The following is a 19,072-nucleotide window of genomic DNA, read 5'->3' as shown; positions in this document are numbered from 1 at the left end:
TCAGTCACGGAGCTGGAAGCATTGGCCATTGTATGGGGCTTCCAACGTTTTCGATACTTCCTATTCGGAAGAAAAACAAAAGTATACACTGACCACAAAGCATTAGAATTTCTGTTATCCGCCAAACTAACTCATGGGAGGTTAGCCAGATGGATGTTAATACTACAAAAATTTGACTTCACTATTACACACATAACAGGACCAGCGAATGTATTAGCAGATGATTTATCACGATGTCCACAGGGTGCATCCAATAACATAGGTTTGGAAGCAGCAGAAGACCAGTTTACAATGTACTATATGAAACAAGTACCTTTCGGAAACTACATTACGACAGCACTGAAAAACATAGGCAAAGTACAGGACAAGGATCCCGAAATAATAGGAATCAAACACAAGTGGAGAAGTAAGGATTTTCCAGACATTCGACAGCACTATCTCGTAAAAAACAATGTTTTATTTTTTAGACGAAATGTTGCAACGAATGAATGGTTAATTTATATCCCAGATGAACTAATTAATAAGTACATATGGTATACACATTTAAGTAATGGTCACTTTTGACCAAAAAAATGCTTTTTAAAAATAAAACGAACAAGCCATTTTCCTAATATGGAAAGACGAATTAGAACAGTATTAGTCAAATGCAAAAAATGTATGGGGGCTAAACACGTCACTTTCCAAACCAAGCCACCTATGTTTCCAATAATCCCTACAAGATTAAAACAAATAGCTGCAACAGATTTGATGGGGCCCCTCCCATGCACAAAAAATGGATATATTTTCATATTTGTCGTTTAGGAACTTACTTCTAAATATGTTACCTTGACACCATTAAAACGGGCAACAGGTCTTACTATAAGTAAAGCATTTAGACAAGATTTTCTCAGACAAGTAGGTCGAGTGGAACGAATAATTTCGGATAATGGCCTACAATACAAATCAGTGCAATGGCAGAACACGTTAAAACAACACAAAATGAAACCCATCTACATATCTAAGTACAAACCTAGCGTAAATCCAGCAGAACGATCTATGAAGGACATAGGCATTTTATGCCGATTATATGCAGGCAAAAGACACAATACTTGGGATATATACCTTAAAAATTTTCAAGAAGTAATAAATGAAATGCCACATAGCACTACACTACTACCTCCAGTTACTGTACTTAAAAATATTGGACCCCCAAACATAACCAGAGAAAATGTTAGATTTCCTATTGTACCACATAGAAAGCACAAACAAGTCATAGCAACAGCACTCTCCAACATCAGAAAGGCAGTCATTAAAAGAAAAGAAAGAGGAGATAGAACAGCAATTAAAAGAACATTCTCAGTAGGCCAGAAAGTATTTGTAAAAACACACCATCTCTCCAGCAAACAGAAACACAAAATACATAAGTTTTACGCTGCATACAAAGGACCTGTCATAATTAGCCGAATTGCTCATGATAATGCTGTGGAACTAATGAACCCAAAAGCAGGCAAAACCTTAGGACTTCACCATGTGAGCCATATCAAATAGTTTGAAGATTAATTTTATTGCTGGTAAATAATCAGCACAATATTTCAAGATTATGTTGCAGATAAGATCGTCAGGAGAAAGAAGAATGAAGAGAGAGGAAGGTGGGAAAAAGAAAGTAGTTGCAATAAAAACAAAAAGCAAAATAACACCAATAGTACCATAGATTAAGGTGAAGGGATAAAGCGTAGATAGTCTAACAGCATGAAATAGTAAAATGCTATACACCATGACACTACACAAAAATAAAAAACGTATTAGAGGATTCTTCTAGATGTTAAGTCTCAAAATATCTTAGAATTGTAACATAGAAAGGGCGCCAAAATTTGTAAAGCTTTTAAGAAGGCGTAAAACAATGTAGGTACTAGACATATATTAGATGATTATAAGTAAAACTTTTTGTAAGAACCATTGTAAAAACTCCAGCAAGGACGAGCTGCAACGACCCACAAGTTGCTCAGAGCGTCTTTGCGCGCAAAGTGGTAGGGAGACACGATATAGAACCAACAAAAAGCACGCAGAATGTTGGAACGTGAGGTTTTGAGAATATTAAAAATGAATGAGGGCTACGCGGAAAGCAACCGCCGTTTTCGCGTAGCGCAGCAAACAGTGGAGGAACGGAAACCTTTCCTGAACCTAAACGCACTGCGGGCTAACTAAGCACACGTCCGGATACGCTGGTGGGAAGACTGAGCTGCCTCCAGTTTCTCCCATTCCAAGTAAGTGTCTGATCTGAAACCCAGTGAGTCCATGTGACAATATGAGTTTTTTTGGTAAAAAAAAGTTTATATCAGCTACTGATTTTACTCGTCAGTTTTGGGATGTCTATTATCAAACTTAGACGTTGTGATTCAGTGATGTAGCATGTCTGACTATGGCAGTACAAACTTACATGAAAAGAACAGATCGGCTCGCTGTGTGTAGTCATCTTCAGCAGCCTAGTGATGAATTTACAGAAAACTGAAAACTGGCATTTCAATATTTCAGTTTCAGGAACAATAGCAGAAAATTTCTCGCACTGTTTCGTATGAGATGATTAGTGGGAGACTAGGCAATCGTAAGCCCTATTGTTAACGAAACTGCTGCAGAGGAATACAAGTCACAGCCCATTCTTTCTGCCTCGGAGTTTATTTCGCTCTACGACAAGGGAGAAAACTTACTGAAGGGCTTGAAATTTGACTGCCTTACGCAATGACGAGTATTTGTTTTTGCCACGTATGCAAACAGAAGTTTGTAAAACTAGGAAGTATTAGTTTTCATAAGAAAGTACTTGAAAGGTCTAATTATAATCATCGTACCAGAAAGAGCACCGAGCGAGGTGGCGCAGTGGTTAGCCTACGTGACTCGCATTCCGGAGGAGGATAGTTCAAACCCGCGTCCGGCCGCTCTGATTTAGGTTTCCCGTGATTTGCCTAAATCGTTTCGGGCAAATGCTTTGAAAGGGCACGACCGACTTTCTCCCCTATCCTTTCCTAATTCTATGGGACCGATGACCTCGCTGTTTGGTAATATTTATATGTAAGAGTGAGTAATTTCTTCCATGCTTTATAGATTTACAACCCATTTTAGAGTCGCCACGATAGTTTGTAGCTATGATGTGAAGAATCATTATGTGGAATTAGTATTTCAGTTTCCCTAAGGATGAATTAAGATTGAAGACTTGATTCCAAAAAATAAGCGATCAGTTTTGATCACAAAATATTTCTAGTATGGTTGAACCACTTTATAAAAGAATGCTTTGATGGGAGGAAACTTGCAGATGTGTGTGCGTGTGTGTGTGTAACAGAGATAAGGCCATGGAGTACGCAGTATGGCAAGTAGTCTCTACTACTAGCTACTCTGTGTATCCCTACAGGGATATGTCGAGACTACATAACCTAAATACACAACGATGGCTGTTACTTCCTTTCGCATATAAAATGTTCTAGCGATATGAGCTGCGACACCTATCACAAAAAAAGCGACACACCCTTGAATTTTTCTCTTCAGAGCCTTAATTCAAGTACATTACAAATATTGAATTCAGATAGTTAAGATGCCTATGAAACTCGTGTACAAAATGCACGGTAATTTCTACATTAGCGGAGTAATAAAGTTCCAAATATACAGAGCAATTTCGGGTAAACCTTACAATGTAGCGAAGTCAAGTGACACGGGAAGCAAGCCAGCCGAAGTGGCCGTGCGGTTAAAGGCGCTGCAGTCTGGAACCTCAACACCGCTACGGTCGCAGGTTCGAATCCTGCCTCGGGCATGGATGTTTGTGATGTCTTTAGGTTAGTTAGGTTTAACTAGTTCTAAGTTCTAGGGGACTAATGACCTCAGCAGTTGAGTCCCATAGTGCTCAGAGCCATTTGAACCATTTCACGGGAAGCAATGTATCTTGACGACAAAAAATTCTGAGCATCTAAATGCTCACTCAAAAGATGTAGCTACTCTATGTATCCCTACAGTGATATGTCGAGACAACAGACGGTAATTCGACTCACACATATGCCATTTATTTATAAACGTAACAATGGGGTTTGTGTCTCAAGATGGAGAACTTCACGAAGATGGAACGTACATCGAAAAAAGTAAAATACATGTAATTTAAATATGTACAAAATAAGATCTCCATTTTGTACATAATTTCATTTAGACACGCAGTGATGACTTTCCAGGTAGTGTAAAGACGTACTGGGAACTCTGATTAGACGGTCTGTGGTTTGAAGTGTGATTATATGAGAAATACATGCAGTCAGTGTTTTCGTCGACAATTATAACTGAAAACTATATGGAAAATATTGTTCCCTTTCCATTAATGAACACAACCAGTAATCGGAATTGTAATTTATGGTGTTATTGGCCATAATCTTATGAATCAATAGGCCTGTTGTTCAGATATGCGATCAGTCATGAATTTTCATTTCAGTGGTTGTAAAATTGTTATACATGCACTTTTGGCTTCCCAAATACGATGTAATTTGTATTGAGATCATATTAGCTGAAACAGTTGGTGTTGGGTTGCGCTAAAGTTTCTTGCATTTTCTTTGAAGTAAAAGTGCGCAGTTCTCTGACGCTTAAAAAGAAAAGATAACATCCACATTCACCAATAACACCAAGTAACCGAGTCTTCGGTGTGCGTCATTTGAGAATTTTGCATTTACACGGAGGCAGTGGTTTTCACTGATGCAGATCAATTTTCTTAAAATGAAAGTGAAACTAAGGAAGCAACCACCACGTTTTGTCATTTTATCATTTGTATTGCCCTTTTATTGATATGTAGTGTAATTTTACATTTTAAAATAGTTTTTCATTCGTATTTTCCAGATATGCCAACAAAAATGATAACTACGAAAGCAACAATATAACGTAATAATCTTATATTTACGCACCATTCACCACCACATCTAATCCAGATAACGCTTCCTTTATTATGAACTTATTCATAACAGCATAATATATGGCCAAAAATATTTTGAGCTTGAGGCGTTGTAATCGCTCTGAAAAATTATACAGGGACCAGGGAGAACGCTTAAGAATACAATAATTTCTATATAATATTACATATAAAACGAGGCCGCAGCAAAGTCTTAGACAAATACAAATTTAAAAACTAGAGACTATATAAAGTACTGTAATTGAATGAGTAGTTAAAACGTTTATGGACGCCAAAAGTATCTACTTCTGTATAGTTTTAAGAATTTTTATTGTAATGGTGCGATTTCATTCTTTGTACAGAATCTACAAGCGTAACTCAAGATTTTCTTAGGGAACATGTATCGTAGATGAAATAAAATAAATATTTTTTGACGAAATGTCCACACCTAAAAAAAGAAGAGAGACGTGGCCAATATCAGACTTAGCGTCAGTACAAAATATGACACTACAGGACACGGCAGCCTACATAATCTTGTAATACTTATCTCTCAATGACAAATCACTAATCTACAACAGGCCACTGGATAGAAGCATTAAAGTTATCTTCTTTATTACTGTATGGTTTCATGCACTAGTTAACGTTGGTTTCTGAGGATGTCTGGAGGACTTGTGACATTGTGGATGGCACTAAGTGATTCATCATTGCTGTGAGAACTTCCTATTGACTATTGATGAGAGATGAGGCGATGGAATCGCTCGAGGATGCCGCTCCACCGTCTGAAAAACATAAAATAAATTTATTAGTGAACGACATATTTAGTTTAACGTCCAACTGCACAAACTCACATGTCACGCAGCAATACGTAAATATTCTCTTTCCTTTCTCTTTAAGAAATCGTAATTACGCTAAGAAGTGTGATTGAATGAATGTTTTTTTAGGTTATTAAATGTTTGCAAATTAGGTTCATTTTCGTAATTAGTGATACATGATAATAACATGTAATTGTTGTCTTTTTTGTTTTTAGACCTCCGTTTTACCTCAGTCGCAATTATGTAAGTAAAAGAGGTCATAACCTTCTTTTTCGACTGCAATAAAAGTCTTATTTAGATAATTGACGTTCCACTTCATTTCTAAGAGTCTTCAGTGATCACATGTAAAACCTGAAAACTGTTTACAATCTTGAGAAATAGATCTATAAGGAAACCCAAATTACATTAACTATTAGAGGAACCGCCTTAAGTTACACAGTAAGAGAGAGGAGACGGTGTGTCTCAGCTAAAGATTTTGGGCGATGGAAATTGTTAGAGGAACTAAGGGCAATTAGTTGTAAAGGACGCGTCAAAGCCGAGACTGTTTTAGGGGATCAGTCATTAGCTCTCTTTTGAAACTGGAAACGTTATTTTCGAGGAAACCGTGAGAGATCATTTCAAAGTCAAGTTTCTGCTGCAGAACAAGATTTAGAGGAGAAAGGGGTTCCGTTTGGAGTGAGACAGAAAGGATTTTATTCTGACAGGAACGAGGAGGAGAATCAAAATCCTGAAAGATCCAGTCGCTCGTGGATTCTCATGAGTTACTACCCACTCTCTAGTGATTGCCCTCTTGTGTTTGGTTTGATACGTTGCTCCGAAAGACAAATAATACGCTTAGTTCTGCGAAAAATGCAACACACCGGAAGAATCATCTGACTCAATCCGCCTTCATAGGATTTGTAGAACGGTGTACCATCGATAAGTGAGCAAGACCACAGAGAAATGATGTACATGTTGACCCAGCAGTACTTATCTTGTGTTACTGGATAGCTCAGTGTCACGGCAAACTGGCTGAGAATCACAAAACGAACTGGAAACTTGAAAGCAGGTACAGTATGTGTCGCCATTGTCAGTATGCCCAGTCTCAGCAAATGAGACAGTCCTAGCAGACCACAATGATCTATGTTCAGGAAATGCGGTTGTGATACAGTAACATTTCGGATCGAACAATGCACGGTGCTGTGGCATTGATGCAACTGTGGAACTGGTGGGTAGATACACCGAAGGGTTGGCACTAGAAAATGTACTCCTGCAATGGGATGACTGTCATCTCAGCAATGTAGGCGTAACGAACCGCATGCTTCGTCCACAGTGGAGACTCGATGCTGAAGGACTGAGTGGGTGCAGACCTCTTTGCGTCGATTTTTCGAAGGTAGCAAGATAAGGCTCTAACATCCCTTTGGCATTGAGGTCATTAGATACAGGGCTATTGCTAGCGTTGTTTCAGGGACGGGGAAGGAAATTGGCCGTGTCCTTTCAAAGGACATACCGCGCCATTTACTGCGGTATGGACTGGAGGCACTGCATCGCATCGACGTCTACTGTTCAGGAACTAAATCGCCTCACGTTAAAGGGTGTGCTTTACACATCGTCAGAATAGCAAAATAGCAAAATGGGATGTTTTCTGAGTCCTTGCTACCTTCAGAATACTAAAGAATGCATATTACTCAAAACGGGCAAGAGATTTTTCTAAATTTACTAATTCTAAAAAATGTCGGATTACATTTCTCAGCCTGTCTTCTGAGACAAGTAGTTCAGTCAGTATTGCCTTTCGTGTTCCTAAATTTCTCCGGGATCCAACTTGATTGTCTTGCAGGTCGATTTCTTCCATTCCATCCGTGTTAAACTTTGCACCCGCGGCCGTCAAGAGTTAGTGGAAGCATTTCCATACAAATAGAGCACTCTGTCAGCGTTACAATGGTAGCAATTATTTTGTTACAATAAAGTAATAAAGATAATTAGGAAAATACAATCAATGAATTACCCTGTAACGAGCTGATGGAAACCAAGTGTTCATCTTATTAAAGCATCCAGCAAACAACGCTGATCAACTCCTCAAAGTTTGTCTGTAGTATTACTTCAAAATAATCGTAGGTTTAATGTAGTAAATGAATCTGACAACAACACGTTATCGAACTGAATTGGGGAAGAAAGAAAATTGTACATTTTGATTAAAAGAAGGGCTCGGCTGAAACGGCACAGCGCGAGCCTTCAAGGAACAGTCACTTTGGTACTTAAAGGAGATGCGCGGAGTAAATATTGTTGAAGAAGAGGTGAGCACGAGTGCAATAATCAGGTGCAAATGGCTGAAGGTATGGCTCCTCTTTTCTAGATTTAATTTATTTTTCGTACTTTTTGTTAATGTTTGCTGTTTTACCGAGCGAGGTGGCGCAGTGGTTAGACACTGGACTCGCATTCGGGAGGACGACGGTTCAATCCCGCGTCCGACCATCCTGATTTAGGTTTTCCGTGATTTCCCTAAATCACTCCAGGCAAATGCCGGGATGGTTCCTCTGAAAGGGCACGGCCGACTTCCTTCCCCATCCTTCCCTAATTCGATGAGACCGATGACCACGCTGTCTGGTCTCCTTCCCCAAACAACCAACCAACCTTTGCTGTTTTACGAGTAAGAGATTATCATTCATAAAGAGATAAAGTGCCTGAGATAGTAAAGTAACAGAGAAAACTCTTCTATTTAACCATATGACGGAACAATGTAAAACCGTTCATGCCTCTTGCGATTCCTATGGTTCGTTGCTAATTCATGTAAGTTTATTCAAGGTGAAAGTGTTATTTCAAAGCAAATTATTGCTGAGAGTCCTGAGCATTATTTAGATACTCTGAATCATGTTTCGTTTCCAAATAACTAGTAGAATTGGCTTTCAGCATTGTAATAACTGAAACTTTCGTGGGAATTTCTGGTCTGCTTCACAGATAGTCAGTGAACCAATTTTAATCGTGAAACTGGATCTGCATCTCTTCCAAAGTACTTTAATGGAGTCCGATAGTTTTTCTACAGGCGACACGGTGATCATTTATTTCATAATTTCAAAGAGATCCCACAAGCTGAGGTTACTCAAACGTTGGCTTGGAGTGGACTTTTTAGGAATAAAAAACAATAACTTTCATAATTTGATGTATAAAAATACAGTGTGAAAGCATTTGTTAGTATTCAGAACTAACAAGTATTTTTGATCCCATCGAATTTTAAGGTATCCAGAGATCATATTTATAAGTGAAACAGTTTTTTGCTTCACATAGGAAAATGATATAGCGACATAAAATACCTACAGTGCCCCACCACGGAAAATATTTACAAAGTAACATAGTAATATTTTCTTTTAATTTTGGAACTGTCAATTAGCCGGCCGCGGTGGCCGAGCGGTTTTAGGCGCTTCAGTCCGGAACCGCGCTGCTGCTACGGTCGCAGGTTCGAATCCTGCCTCGGGTATGGATGTGTGTGCTGTCCTTAGGTCAGTTAGGTTTAAGTAGTTCTAAGTTGGGACTGATGACCACAGAAGTTAAGTCCCATAGTACTCAGAGCCATTTGAACCATTTTGAACTGTCAATTTGGTAATCAAGGCAAATAGCAGAAATAAATATTGTTGAAATGTAAGCACGAGGGAAGTGGGCAGATTCAAACGGATGGAGGTTGCATCAGACCACATTTCAGGCATTACCTCTCACTACGGACAACGCAGTGACCGAGGCCCCTCGCTTAATGATAGAGAGCAGCGGCGTTTGCATAGAGTTGTCAGCGCTAACAGCCAAGCAACAAAGCTTGTAAAAGTCAAGGTAGGATGTACGATAAACGTATCCGTTCCTTCAGCGGGCGATGAAATTTGGCGTTAAAGGGCTGTGGCAGCAGACGACTGACCGACGCAATAGATTTTTATACCAACAAATCGGCAAACGCCCTAATTAACAATGTTTTAACTTCTCTGTGTATGATGCAGTGACTGGAAATTAACCTTTCATGCATTTATGAGAGCCTAAATGTATTCTTAAAAATCCTCTAAGAGCTCCTAATAAATAATTCTTTATTGCAACCGATTTCAATCCTGAGATCATCAGATATGTGGAAGTCATTTAAAGCAGCTTATGGCAGTTTAAACCTACGGCATCAAATAGCATAAAAACAACAAATGTATTCGCATTTGCGAATACGATTAGATTTCAGCTGCCCAAATATTAATTACATATGACAATTTGCGCCGAACCGGGACTCGAACCTGGGCTTCCCGCCTCACCACCGAGCGGTTACCTCAACAACTTCGGCTATCCCTGTACACTTCCTGGACCGACCCAAACCTCCATATGTCACCCTGTGTCCACGTCCTGCACTCGCACAGTTACTGTGATTTACGCACAGGGAGAAACTTATTTATAATTGTCGTGGCCTGTATAGGCATGTAATACGATTTTACAGTGTCTGTGTTTTACAGTGTACTATGCAATGTCCTTTAGATATACACGCATGTGGGAAAAACAGACGCTGCTACGATCTACAGCTGTAAGAAATAGAAGAAATGTATTCATAATTGCATAATACACTGTAAAACACAGACGCTGCAAAATAGTATTACATGCCTAGATAGGCCGCAACGGTAGTTACTTTGTCTCTCTCTCTGTGCGAAAATCACAGCAACTGTGCGAGGGCGGAACGTGGACACCTGGTGACAGACGGTGACTTGGATCCGTCTGGGATATGCACTCGGATAACTGAAGTGGTTATGGAGACCGCTCGCGCAAAGCGGGAAATCCAGGCCCGAGGTCCGATCCACCACAAGTTATCGTATCCCACTAATAAATTGTACAACTCTTTCTACTGTTTCACACAGCTGTAGGTCGTAGCAGTGAATGCATGTCTGAAGGACATTATATAGTACACGATAAAACACAGACATGCAAAAGAACATAAAATACATGTCAAGACACTGCTGTCAAGGGGTAAAGTCCTTCACAATGATTATTTGAGAACTGTAACGGGCTGTAATAAAAAAGTATTTATTACTAGCTCATGGTGCTGTAAGTAAGATGTTTTCAAGTACTTTCGAGCTGTGGGGTACCACCTGTAATAAAATGTATGATATAGAGTCGAGGGATATGAAAGGGAAGCAGTGGTTGCGAAGGGAGCGAAACAGGGTTGTAGCCTCTTCCCGATGTTAATCAATCTGTAAAGGAAACAAAAGAAAAATTCGGAGTAGGTATTAAAATCCATGGAGAAGAAATAAAAACTCTGAGGTTCGCCGATGACATTGTAATTCTGTCAGAGACAGCAAAGGACTTGGAAGAGCACTTGAACGGAATGGACATTGTCTTGAAATGAGGATATAAGATGAACATCAACAAAAGCAAAACGAGGATAACGGAATGTAGTCGAATTAAGTCGGGTGATGCTGAGAGAATTAGATTAGGAAATGAGACTCTTAAAGTAGTAAAGCAGTTTTGCTATTTGGGGAGCAAAATAACTGATGATGGTCGAAGTAGAGAGGATATAAAATGTAGACTGGCAATGGCAAGGAAAGCGTTTCTGAAGAAGAGAAATTTGTTAACATCGAGTATAGATTTAAGAGTCAGGAAGTCGTTTCTGAAAGTATTTGTATGGAGTGTAGCCATGTATGGAAGTGAAACATGGGCGATAAATAGTTTGGACAAGAAGTGAATAGAAGCTGTCGAAATGTGGTGCTACAGAAGAATGCTGAAGATTAGATGGGTAGATCACATAACTAATGGGGAGATACTGAACAGAATTGGGGAGGAGTTTGTGGCACAACTTGACTAGAAGAAGGGGTAGGTTGGTAGGACATGTTCTGAGGCATCAAGGGATCACCAATTTAGTATTGGAGGGCAGCGTGGAGCGTAAACATCGTAGAGGGAGACCAAGAGATGAATACACTAAACAAATTCAGAAAGATGTAGGTTGCAGTAGATACTGGGAGATGAAGAGGCTTGCACAGGATAGAGTAGCATAGAGAGCTGCATCAAACCAGTCTCAGGACTGAAGACCACAACAACAACAAAAATAAAGACAACAACATGGTGCATATTGTTATAGCGTTGTAATAACCCTTACTGGTCGAAAACGTATCCTTCGTCATGACCTTTGACACAGATTTTCTTTTCAAAAACTGAAGTGCAATACCATAATCCCTTTGACATGAGTTTCTTAAGCCCACTTCTCCCACTCCCACACCCACCCTCCCACTCCCACACCCACCCACCCACCCACCCACACACACACACACACACACACACACACACACACACACACACACACACCAGAAACAGAAATTCGAAGCTCTTCGAAATAAGTGGGGCACTGTGTATGAGATATCCACACAAGGTGTAACGAAAAGGTGGGGTCAGACTTTCAGGAAACATTCTTGTAACGCAGTGGAAAAAAATATTTCCTCGCGTAGCAATCTCCAATCAACATTTACGTCTTGCAGCTAGTTGTCTTACGCTGTAATAGTGTTTTCCTCAACTACACGAAGGAGTCCTCCTTCAGTTGAGGTGTCGTGGTCCTTCTATGCCTCCTCCAGTCGCGAGTAGAGGGTATAGCGTCCCCTTTTTCCTAATACGACGATCAATTACTTCAAACTCCTCCTGTAGAGGCACTGTCTTTCTGGAAATCTCCCTAACCAAACATAATCAGCAAGGTATTTTGAACATTTCATGTAAGAAAACGTTTCATGTAATGCTATTATGTCCTGTTCCTGTATGTTTCCCGTGATTAACGCAACTATGATGAGAAGTAGAAAATGAGCTCTAACATGGAAGTAAAACGGTTCCGGACCCACGTCTATATAACACCTTTTATTCATCTACATCTACATTTACACTCCGCAAGCCACCCAACGGTGTGTGGCGGAGGGCACTTTACCTGCCACTGTCATTACCTCCCTTTCTTGTTCCACTCGCGTATGGTTCGCGGGAAGAACGACTGCCGGAAAGCCTCCGTGCGTGCTCAAATCTCTCTAATTTTACATTCGTGATCTCCTCGGGAGGTATAAGTAGGGGGAAGCAATATATTCGATACCTCATCCAGAAACGTACCCTCTCGAAACCTGGACAGCAAGCTACACCGCGATGCAGAGTGCCTCTCTTGCAGAGTCTGCCACTTGAGTTTATTAAACATCTCCGTAACGCTATCACGGTTACCAAATAACCCGGTGACGAAACGCGCCGCTCTTCTTTGGATCTTTTCTATCTCCTCCGTCAACCCGACCTGGTACGGATCCCACACTGATGAGCAATACTCAAGTATAGGTCGAACGAGTGTTTTGTAAGCCAACTCCTTTGTTGATGGGCTACATTTTATAAGGACTCTCCCAATGAATCTCAACCTGGCATCCGCCTTACCAACAATTAATTTTATATGATCATTCCACTTCAAATCGTTCCGCACGCATACTCCCAGATATTTTACAGAAGTAACTGCTACCATTGTTTGTTCCGCTATCATATAATCATACAATAAAGGATCCTTCTTTCTATGTATTCGCAATACGTTACATTTGTCTATGTCAAGGGTTAGTTGGCACTCCCTGCACCAAGTGCCTATCCGCTGCAGATCTTCCTGCATTTCGCTGCAATTTTCTAATGGTGCAACTTCTCTGTATACTACAGCATCATCCGCGAAAAACCGCATGGAACTTCCGACACTATCTACTAGGTCATTTATATATATTGTGAAAAGCAATGGTCACATAATACTCCCCTGTGGTACGCGAGAAGTTACTTTAACGTCTGTAGACGTCTCTCCATTGAGAACAACATGCTGTGTTCTGTTTGCTAAGAACTCTTCAATCCAGCCACACAGCTGGTCTGATATTCCGTAGGCTCTTACTTTGTTTATCAGGCGACAGTGCGGAACTGTATCGAACGCCTTCCAGAAGTCAAGGAAAATGGCATCTTCCTGGCAGCCTGTATCTAATATTTTCTGGGTCTCATGAACAAATAAAGCGAGCTGGGTCTCACACGATCGCTGTTTCCGGAATCCATGTTGATTCCTACAGAGTAGATTCTGGGTTTCCAGAAATGACATGATACGCGAGCAAAAAACATGTTCTAAAATTCTTCAACAGATCGATGTCAGAGATGTAGGCCTATAGTTTTGCGCATCTGCTCGACGACCCTTCTTGAAAACTGGGACTACCTGTGCTCTTTTCCAATCATTTGGAACCTAGAGGCTTGCGGTACACGGCTGTTAGAAGGGGGGCAAGTACTTTCGCGAGGAATGTTTCCATAAAATTTGGATGTACCTTTTTGTTACACCCTGTATAAGTTGCAGTTGGGAAACGTGCAGCGAGGATAGCAGTCACAGTGGTCGATGGTGAGAAGTGACAGCCTCGCCAGCAGAGTACGTACCCGGAGCCCAGGACTTCTTGCCGCGGGTGCCGTAGAAGCCGACGGGCGCCTTCTTGGTGTTGCCCCTCTTCTGGCGAGTTGCCTCGCTGGCCTCGTTCAGGTAGTACAGCAGAGAGTCCAGGTCAGGAGGGGAAGCCCCGTCGTCTTTCTTGCCTCGTACTCCCTGAATGGCGGACAACACAGACATCACCTCAATAGCACATTCACACTAACAACAAACTCATTCAAGCTACTTTTGCTTCTATACTGAGATGACAGAAGTCACGGGATAGCGATATGCACATATACAAAAGGCGGTAGTACCGCATATACACTACTGGACATTAAAATTGCTACACCAAGAAGAAATGCAGATGATAAACGGGTTTTCATTGGACAAATATATTATACTAGAACTGACATGTGATTACATTTTTACGCAATTTGGGAGCATAGATCCTGAGAAATCAGTACCCAGAACAAACACCTCTGGCCGTAATAACGGCCTTGATACGCCTGGGCATTGAGTCAAACAGAGCTTGGATGGCGTGTACAGGTACAGCTGCCCATGCAGATTCAACACGATACCACAGTTCATCAGGAGTAGTGACTGGCGTATTGTGACGAGCCAGTTGCTCGGTCACCATTAACCAGACGTTTTCAGTTGGTAAGAGATCTGGAGAAAGTGCTGGCCACGGCAGCAGTCGAACATTATCTGTATCCAGAAAGGCCTGTACAGGACCTGCAACATGCGGTCGTGCGTTATCCTGCTGAAATGTAGGGTTTAGCATGGATCGAATGAAGGGTAGAGCCACGGGTCGTAACACATCTGAAATGTAACGTCCACTGTTCAAAGTGCCGTCAATGGGAACAAGATGTGACCGAGACGTGTAACCAATGGCACCCCACACCATCACGCCGGGTGACGCCAGTATGGCGATGACGAATGCTCCCGTCCAATGTGCGTTCACCGCGATGTCACCAAATAGGGATGCGACCATCATGATGCTGTAGACAGAACCAGGATTCATCCGAAAAAATGACGTTTTGCCATTCGTGCACCCAGCTTCGTCGTTGAGTACACCATCACAGGCGCTCCTCTCTGTGATGCAGCGTCAAGAATAACCGCAGCCATGGTCTCCGAGCTGATAGTCCGTGCTGCTGCAAACGTCGTCGAACTGTTCGTGCAGATGGTTGTTGTTTTGCAAACATCCCCATCTGTTGATCAGGGATCGAGACGTGGCTCCACGATCCGTTACAGCCATGCGGATAAGATGCCTGTCATCTCGACTGCTAGTGATACGAGGCCGTTGGGATCCAGCACTGCGTTTCGTATTACCTTCCTGAACCCACCGATTCCATATTCTGCTAACAGTCATTGGATCTCGACCAACGCGAGCAGCAATGTCGCGATACGATAAACCGCAATCGGGATAGGCTACAATCCGACCCTTTGTAAAAGTCGGAGACGTGATGGTACCCATTTCTCCTACTTACACGAGGCATCACAACAACGTTTCACCAGGCAACACCGGTCAGCTGGTGTTTGTGTATGAGAAATCGGTTGGAAACTTCCCTCATGTCAGCACGTTGTAGGTGTCACCACAGGCGCCAACCGTATGTGAATTCTCTGAAAAGCTAATCATTTGCATATCTCAGCATCTTCTTCCTGTCGATTAAATTTCGCGTTTGTAGCACGTCATCTTCGTGGTGTAGCAATTTTAATGGCCAGTAGTGTACATGATATAAAGGGTAGTGGATTGGTGGAGCTGTCATTTGTACTTAGGTGATCCATTTGAAAAGGTTTTCAATATGATTATGGCCTCACGACGGAAATCAACATACTTTGAACGCGGACTGCTAGTTGAAGCTAGATGCATGGGATATTCCATTTCGGAAATCGTTAGGACATTCAATATTCCGAAGGCCATAGTGTCAAAGTGTGCTGAGAATACCAAATTTCAGACATTACCTCTCACCAGGGCCAGTGCAGTGGACATCCCTCGCTTAGCGACTGAGAGCAGTTGCATTTGTGTAAAGCTGTCAGTGCTAACAGACAACCGACGCTGTGTAAAACAACCGCATAAGTCAATATGGGACCTGCGACAAACGTCTCCGTTCGGACAGTTCGATGAAATTTGGTGTTAATGGGCTATGGCAGCAGATGACCGAAGCGACTGCCTTTGCTAACGGCACGACATCGCGTAATATTTCTGACTTTGCAGCCGTCATATTCAAGTACAAGAAGCTCTTCTTAGAGCAGCTGAGAAGGCAGCAGTTGGGTGATGACGTAATGTGGTGTGAGGTACCGATGACAGATGGTTTGTTAGGTATGGGTATCATGAGAAGGACCGTCTAAATTGTGGTCCCTCTCCGCGATTGGCTGCTGCATTAGGAAGTTGCGCACCAAAATGACAATCTTCTGTCATTAATAATAGACAAACTAAAGAGCGTAATTACTTGTATTTCATATTTAAAGCATCTCTCAGTAGTGTGATATCATTCTATTATTTCACAAGTATTAATAACCAGCACAACAATAAACAACTGTTAAACGAAAAGGCTGAATAAGCACTTCGGAGACCTTTGGAGCGCGCCTAACTTGGATAGCGGGTGAAGTGGTTCGGCTGTGAGATCAGAGCTGGTTTGGCAGTGTCGGAGGACAGACGTGTTGTCTGCCGCGGTCGATGTTAGTTAAGACTTTAATAGCAACGTATGGATATTTGGACATACACAATAAAAAAAAGATTTGCATCACCTCAGTTCCGAGAGTTCCGGAACCTGTGCAGAAAATTGGAACAGAGATCAACATAAACACCATTTCCGCGCTTTTTATTGTTCATGAAAACCACACATTGCATGTTGTACCATCACACTGCGAGATCTTCAGAGGTGGTGGTCCAGATTGCTGTACACGCCGGTAACTCTAATACCCAGTAGCACGTCCTCTAGCGTTAATACATGCATGTATTCGTCGTGGTATACTATCCACAAGTTCATCAAGCCACTGTTGGTACAGATTGTCCCACTCCTCAACGACGATTCGGCGTAGATCCCTCAGAGTGGTTGGTGGGTCACGTCGTCCATGAATAGCCCTTTTCAATCTCTCCCAGGCATGTTCGACAGGGTTCATTTCTGGAGAATATGCTGGCCACTCTAGTCGAGCGATGTCGTTATCCTGAAGGAAGTAATTCACAAGATGTGCAAGATGGGGGAGCGAATTGGCGTCCATGAAGACGAATGCATCGCCAATATGCTGCCGATATGATTGCACTATCGCTCAGAGAGTGGCATTCACGTATCGTACAGCCGTTATGGCGCCTTCCATGACCACCAGCGGCGTACGTCGGCCACACATATGCCACCCCAAAACAGCAGGGAACCTCCATCTTGCTGCACTCGCTGGACAGTGTGTCTAAGGCGTTCACCCTGACGGGTTGCCTCCAAACACGTCTCTGACGAGTGTCTAGTTTATGGCATATGCGATACTCATCGATGCACAGAATGTGATGCCATTCCTGAGCGGTCCATACGGCATGTTGTTGAACCCATCTGTACCGCTCTGCATGGTGTCGTGGTTGTAAAAATGGACCTCGCCATGGACGTCGGGAGTGAAGTTGCGCATCGTGGAGCCTGTTGTGCACAGTTTGAGTCGTAACACGACGTCCTGTGGTGGCAAGAAAAGCATTATTCAACATGGCGGCGTTGCTGCCAGGGTTTCTTCGAGCCATAATCCGAAGGTAGCGGTCATGCACTGCAGTAGTAGCCCTTGGGCGGCCTGGGCGAGGCATGTCATCGACAGTTCCTGTCTCTCTGTATCTCCTCCAAGGCCGAACAACATCGCGTTTGTTCACTCCGAGACGCCTGGACACTTCCCCCGTTAAGAGCCCTTCCTGGCACAAAGTAACAACGCGGACGCGATCGAACCGCGGTATATACCATCTAGGCATGGTTGAACTACAGGCAACACGAGCCGTGTACCTCCGTCCTGGTGGAATGACGACCCCCTCCGTCTAATAGGCGCTGCTCATGCATGGGTGTTTACATCTTTGGGTGGGTTTAAATCTCTGAACAGTCATAGGGACTGTGTCTGTGATACAATACCTACAGTTATCGTCTATCTTCAGGAGTTCTGGGAACTGAGGTGATGCAAAAATTCTTTTGATATGCGTATATTTGGGAACAGTGTGATGCTAATTACGGAAATATGCAGTTCACTAATCTGTTGAAGAATATAAATTATTTGTGACTCTAAAGTGGAATGTGATGTGCAGTTTCCCGTGTTATGCTAATAAAAAGCGAGTGGCATCTCGTATAGAAAAACTGTTTGCAAATTTAATCATCCCTGAAATAACAGTTCCTCGCTAAGATTTCCTACAGCCTCAAGATTACGGATTCACGACCTACGTCCTGTTTTCGCGCAGGGGACAACAACTGTAGAAGACTGCAGGTTAGTGAACAGTTATTAGAACTTATTCATTCCACTCAGTGTGGTGGAAGCAAATGCACCTCTTGTGTACTGCAGTCTTAGTACAAATGAGATGAGTGACACGACATCTCTGGTAACACAGAAAAGGTACGAAGGAGAGAAATATTTTTGAGTGAAAGGGTTTAATGATACGCTCGTATAAATATCACCCTCTTTCTCTCTGCGACTCTCTCTTTTTCAACTTGCCGTAATCGCCTACAACCCTTCTTGTGGGTTCGTGACCATGTTGGCTGGAACCTATACGACTGGAAAACCGATTTCAGTCGGTAAGAGCTAATGGTAGGGTTCGAGTGCGGCGCAGACCCCTCGAAGGCATGGATCCAAGTTGTCAACAAGGCGCCATGGAAGCTGGTGGTGGTTCCATAATAGAGTGGACTGTGTTTATGTGGAATGGACACGGTTCTCTGATCCAACTGAAACGATCATCGGCTGGAAATGGTTACGTGGGGCTACTTGGAGACCATTTGCAGCCATTCATAAGCTTCATGTTCCCAGCCAAGAATGGAGTTTTTGTGGATGACAATGCGCCGTCCCGGC

The 19,072-nt window shown here is 42.3% G+C and overlaps 1 protein-coding gene across 1 annotated transcript in view; it reads right to left on the bottom strand.

Annotated features, from left to right (window-relative positions):
* Nucleotides 1–4,755: 4,755 nt before the first annotated feature.
* LOC124546313 (tachykinins) overlaps nt 4,756–19,072 on the bottom strand; it is a 55,784-nt gene continuing 41,467 nt past the window's right edge. The window contains exons 3-4 of the mRNA XM_047125032.1: nt 14,068–14,230; nt 4,756–5,661 (exon numbers count right to left, since the gene is read on the bottom strand). Of these exons, the coding sequence (XP_046980988.1) occupies nt 5,603–5,661; nt 14,068–14,230 (222 nt within the window). The 3' untranslated portion in view covers nt 4,756–5,602. The remainder of the gene's footprint in view (nt 5,662–14,067; nt 14,231–19,072) is intronic.

Source organism: Schistocerca americana, chromosome 1 (genome assembly GCF_021461395.2).
Source record: "Schistocerca americana isolate TAMUIC-IGC-003095 chromosome 1, iqSchAmer2.1, whole genome shotgun sequence".
NCBI classification, from domain to species: domain Eukaryota; kingdom Metazoa; phylum Arthropoda; class Insecta; order Orthoptera; family Acrididae; genus Schistocerca; species Schistocerca americana.
Note: the sequence above shows the minus strand (reverse complement) of the source record. Positions and strands in the feature narration are given on the sequence as shown.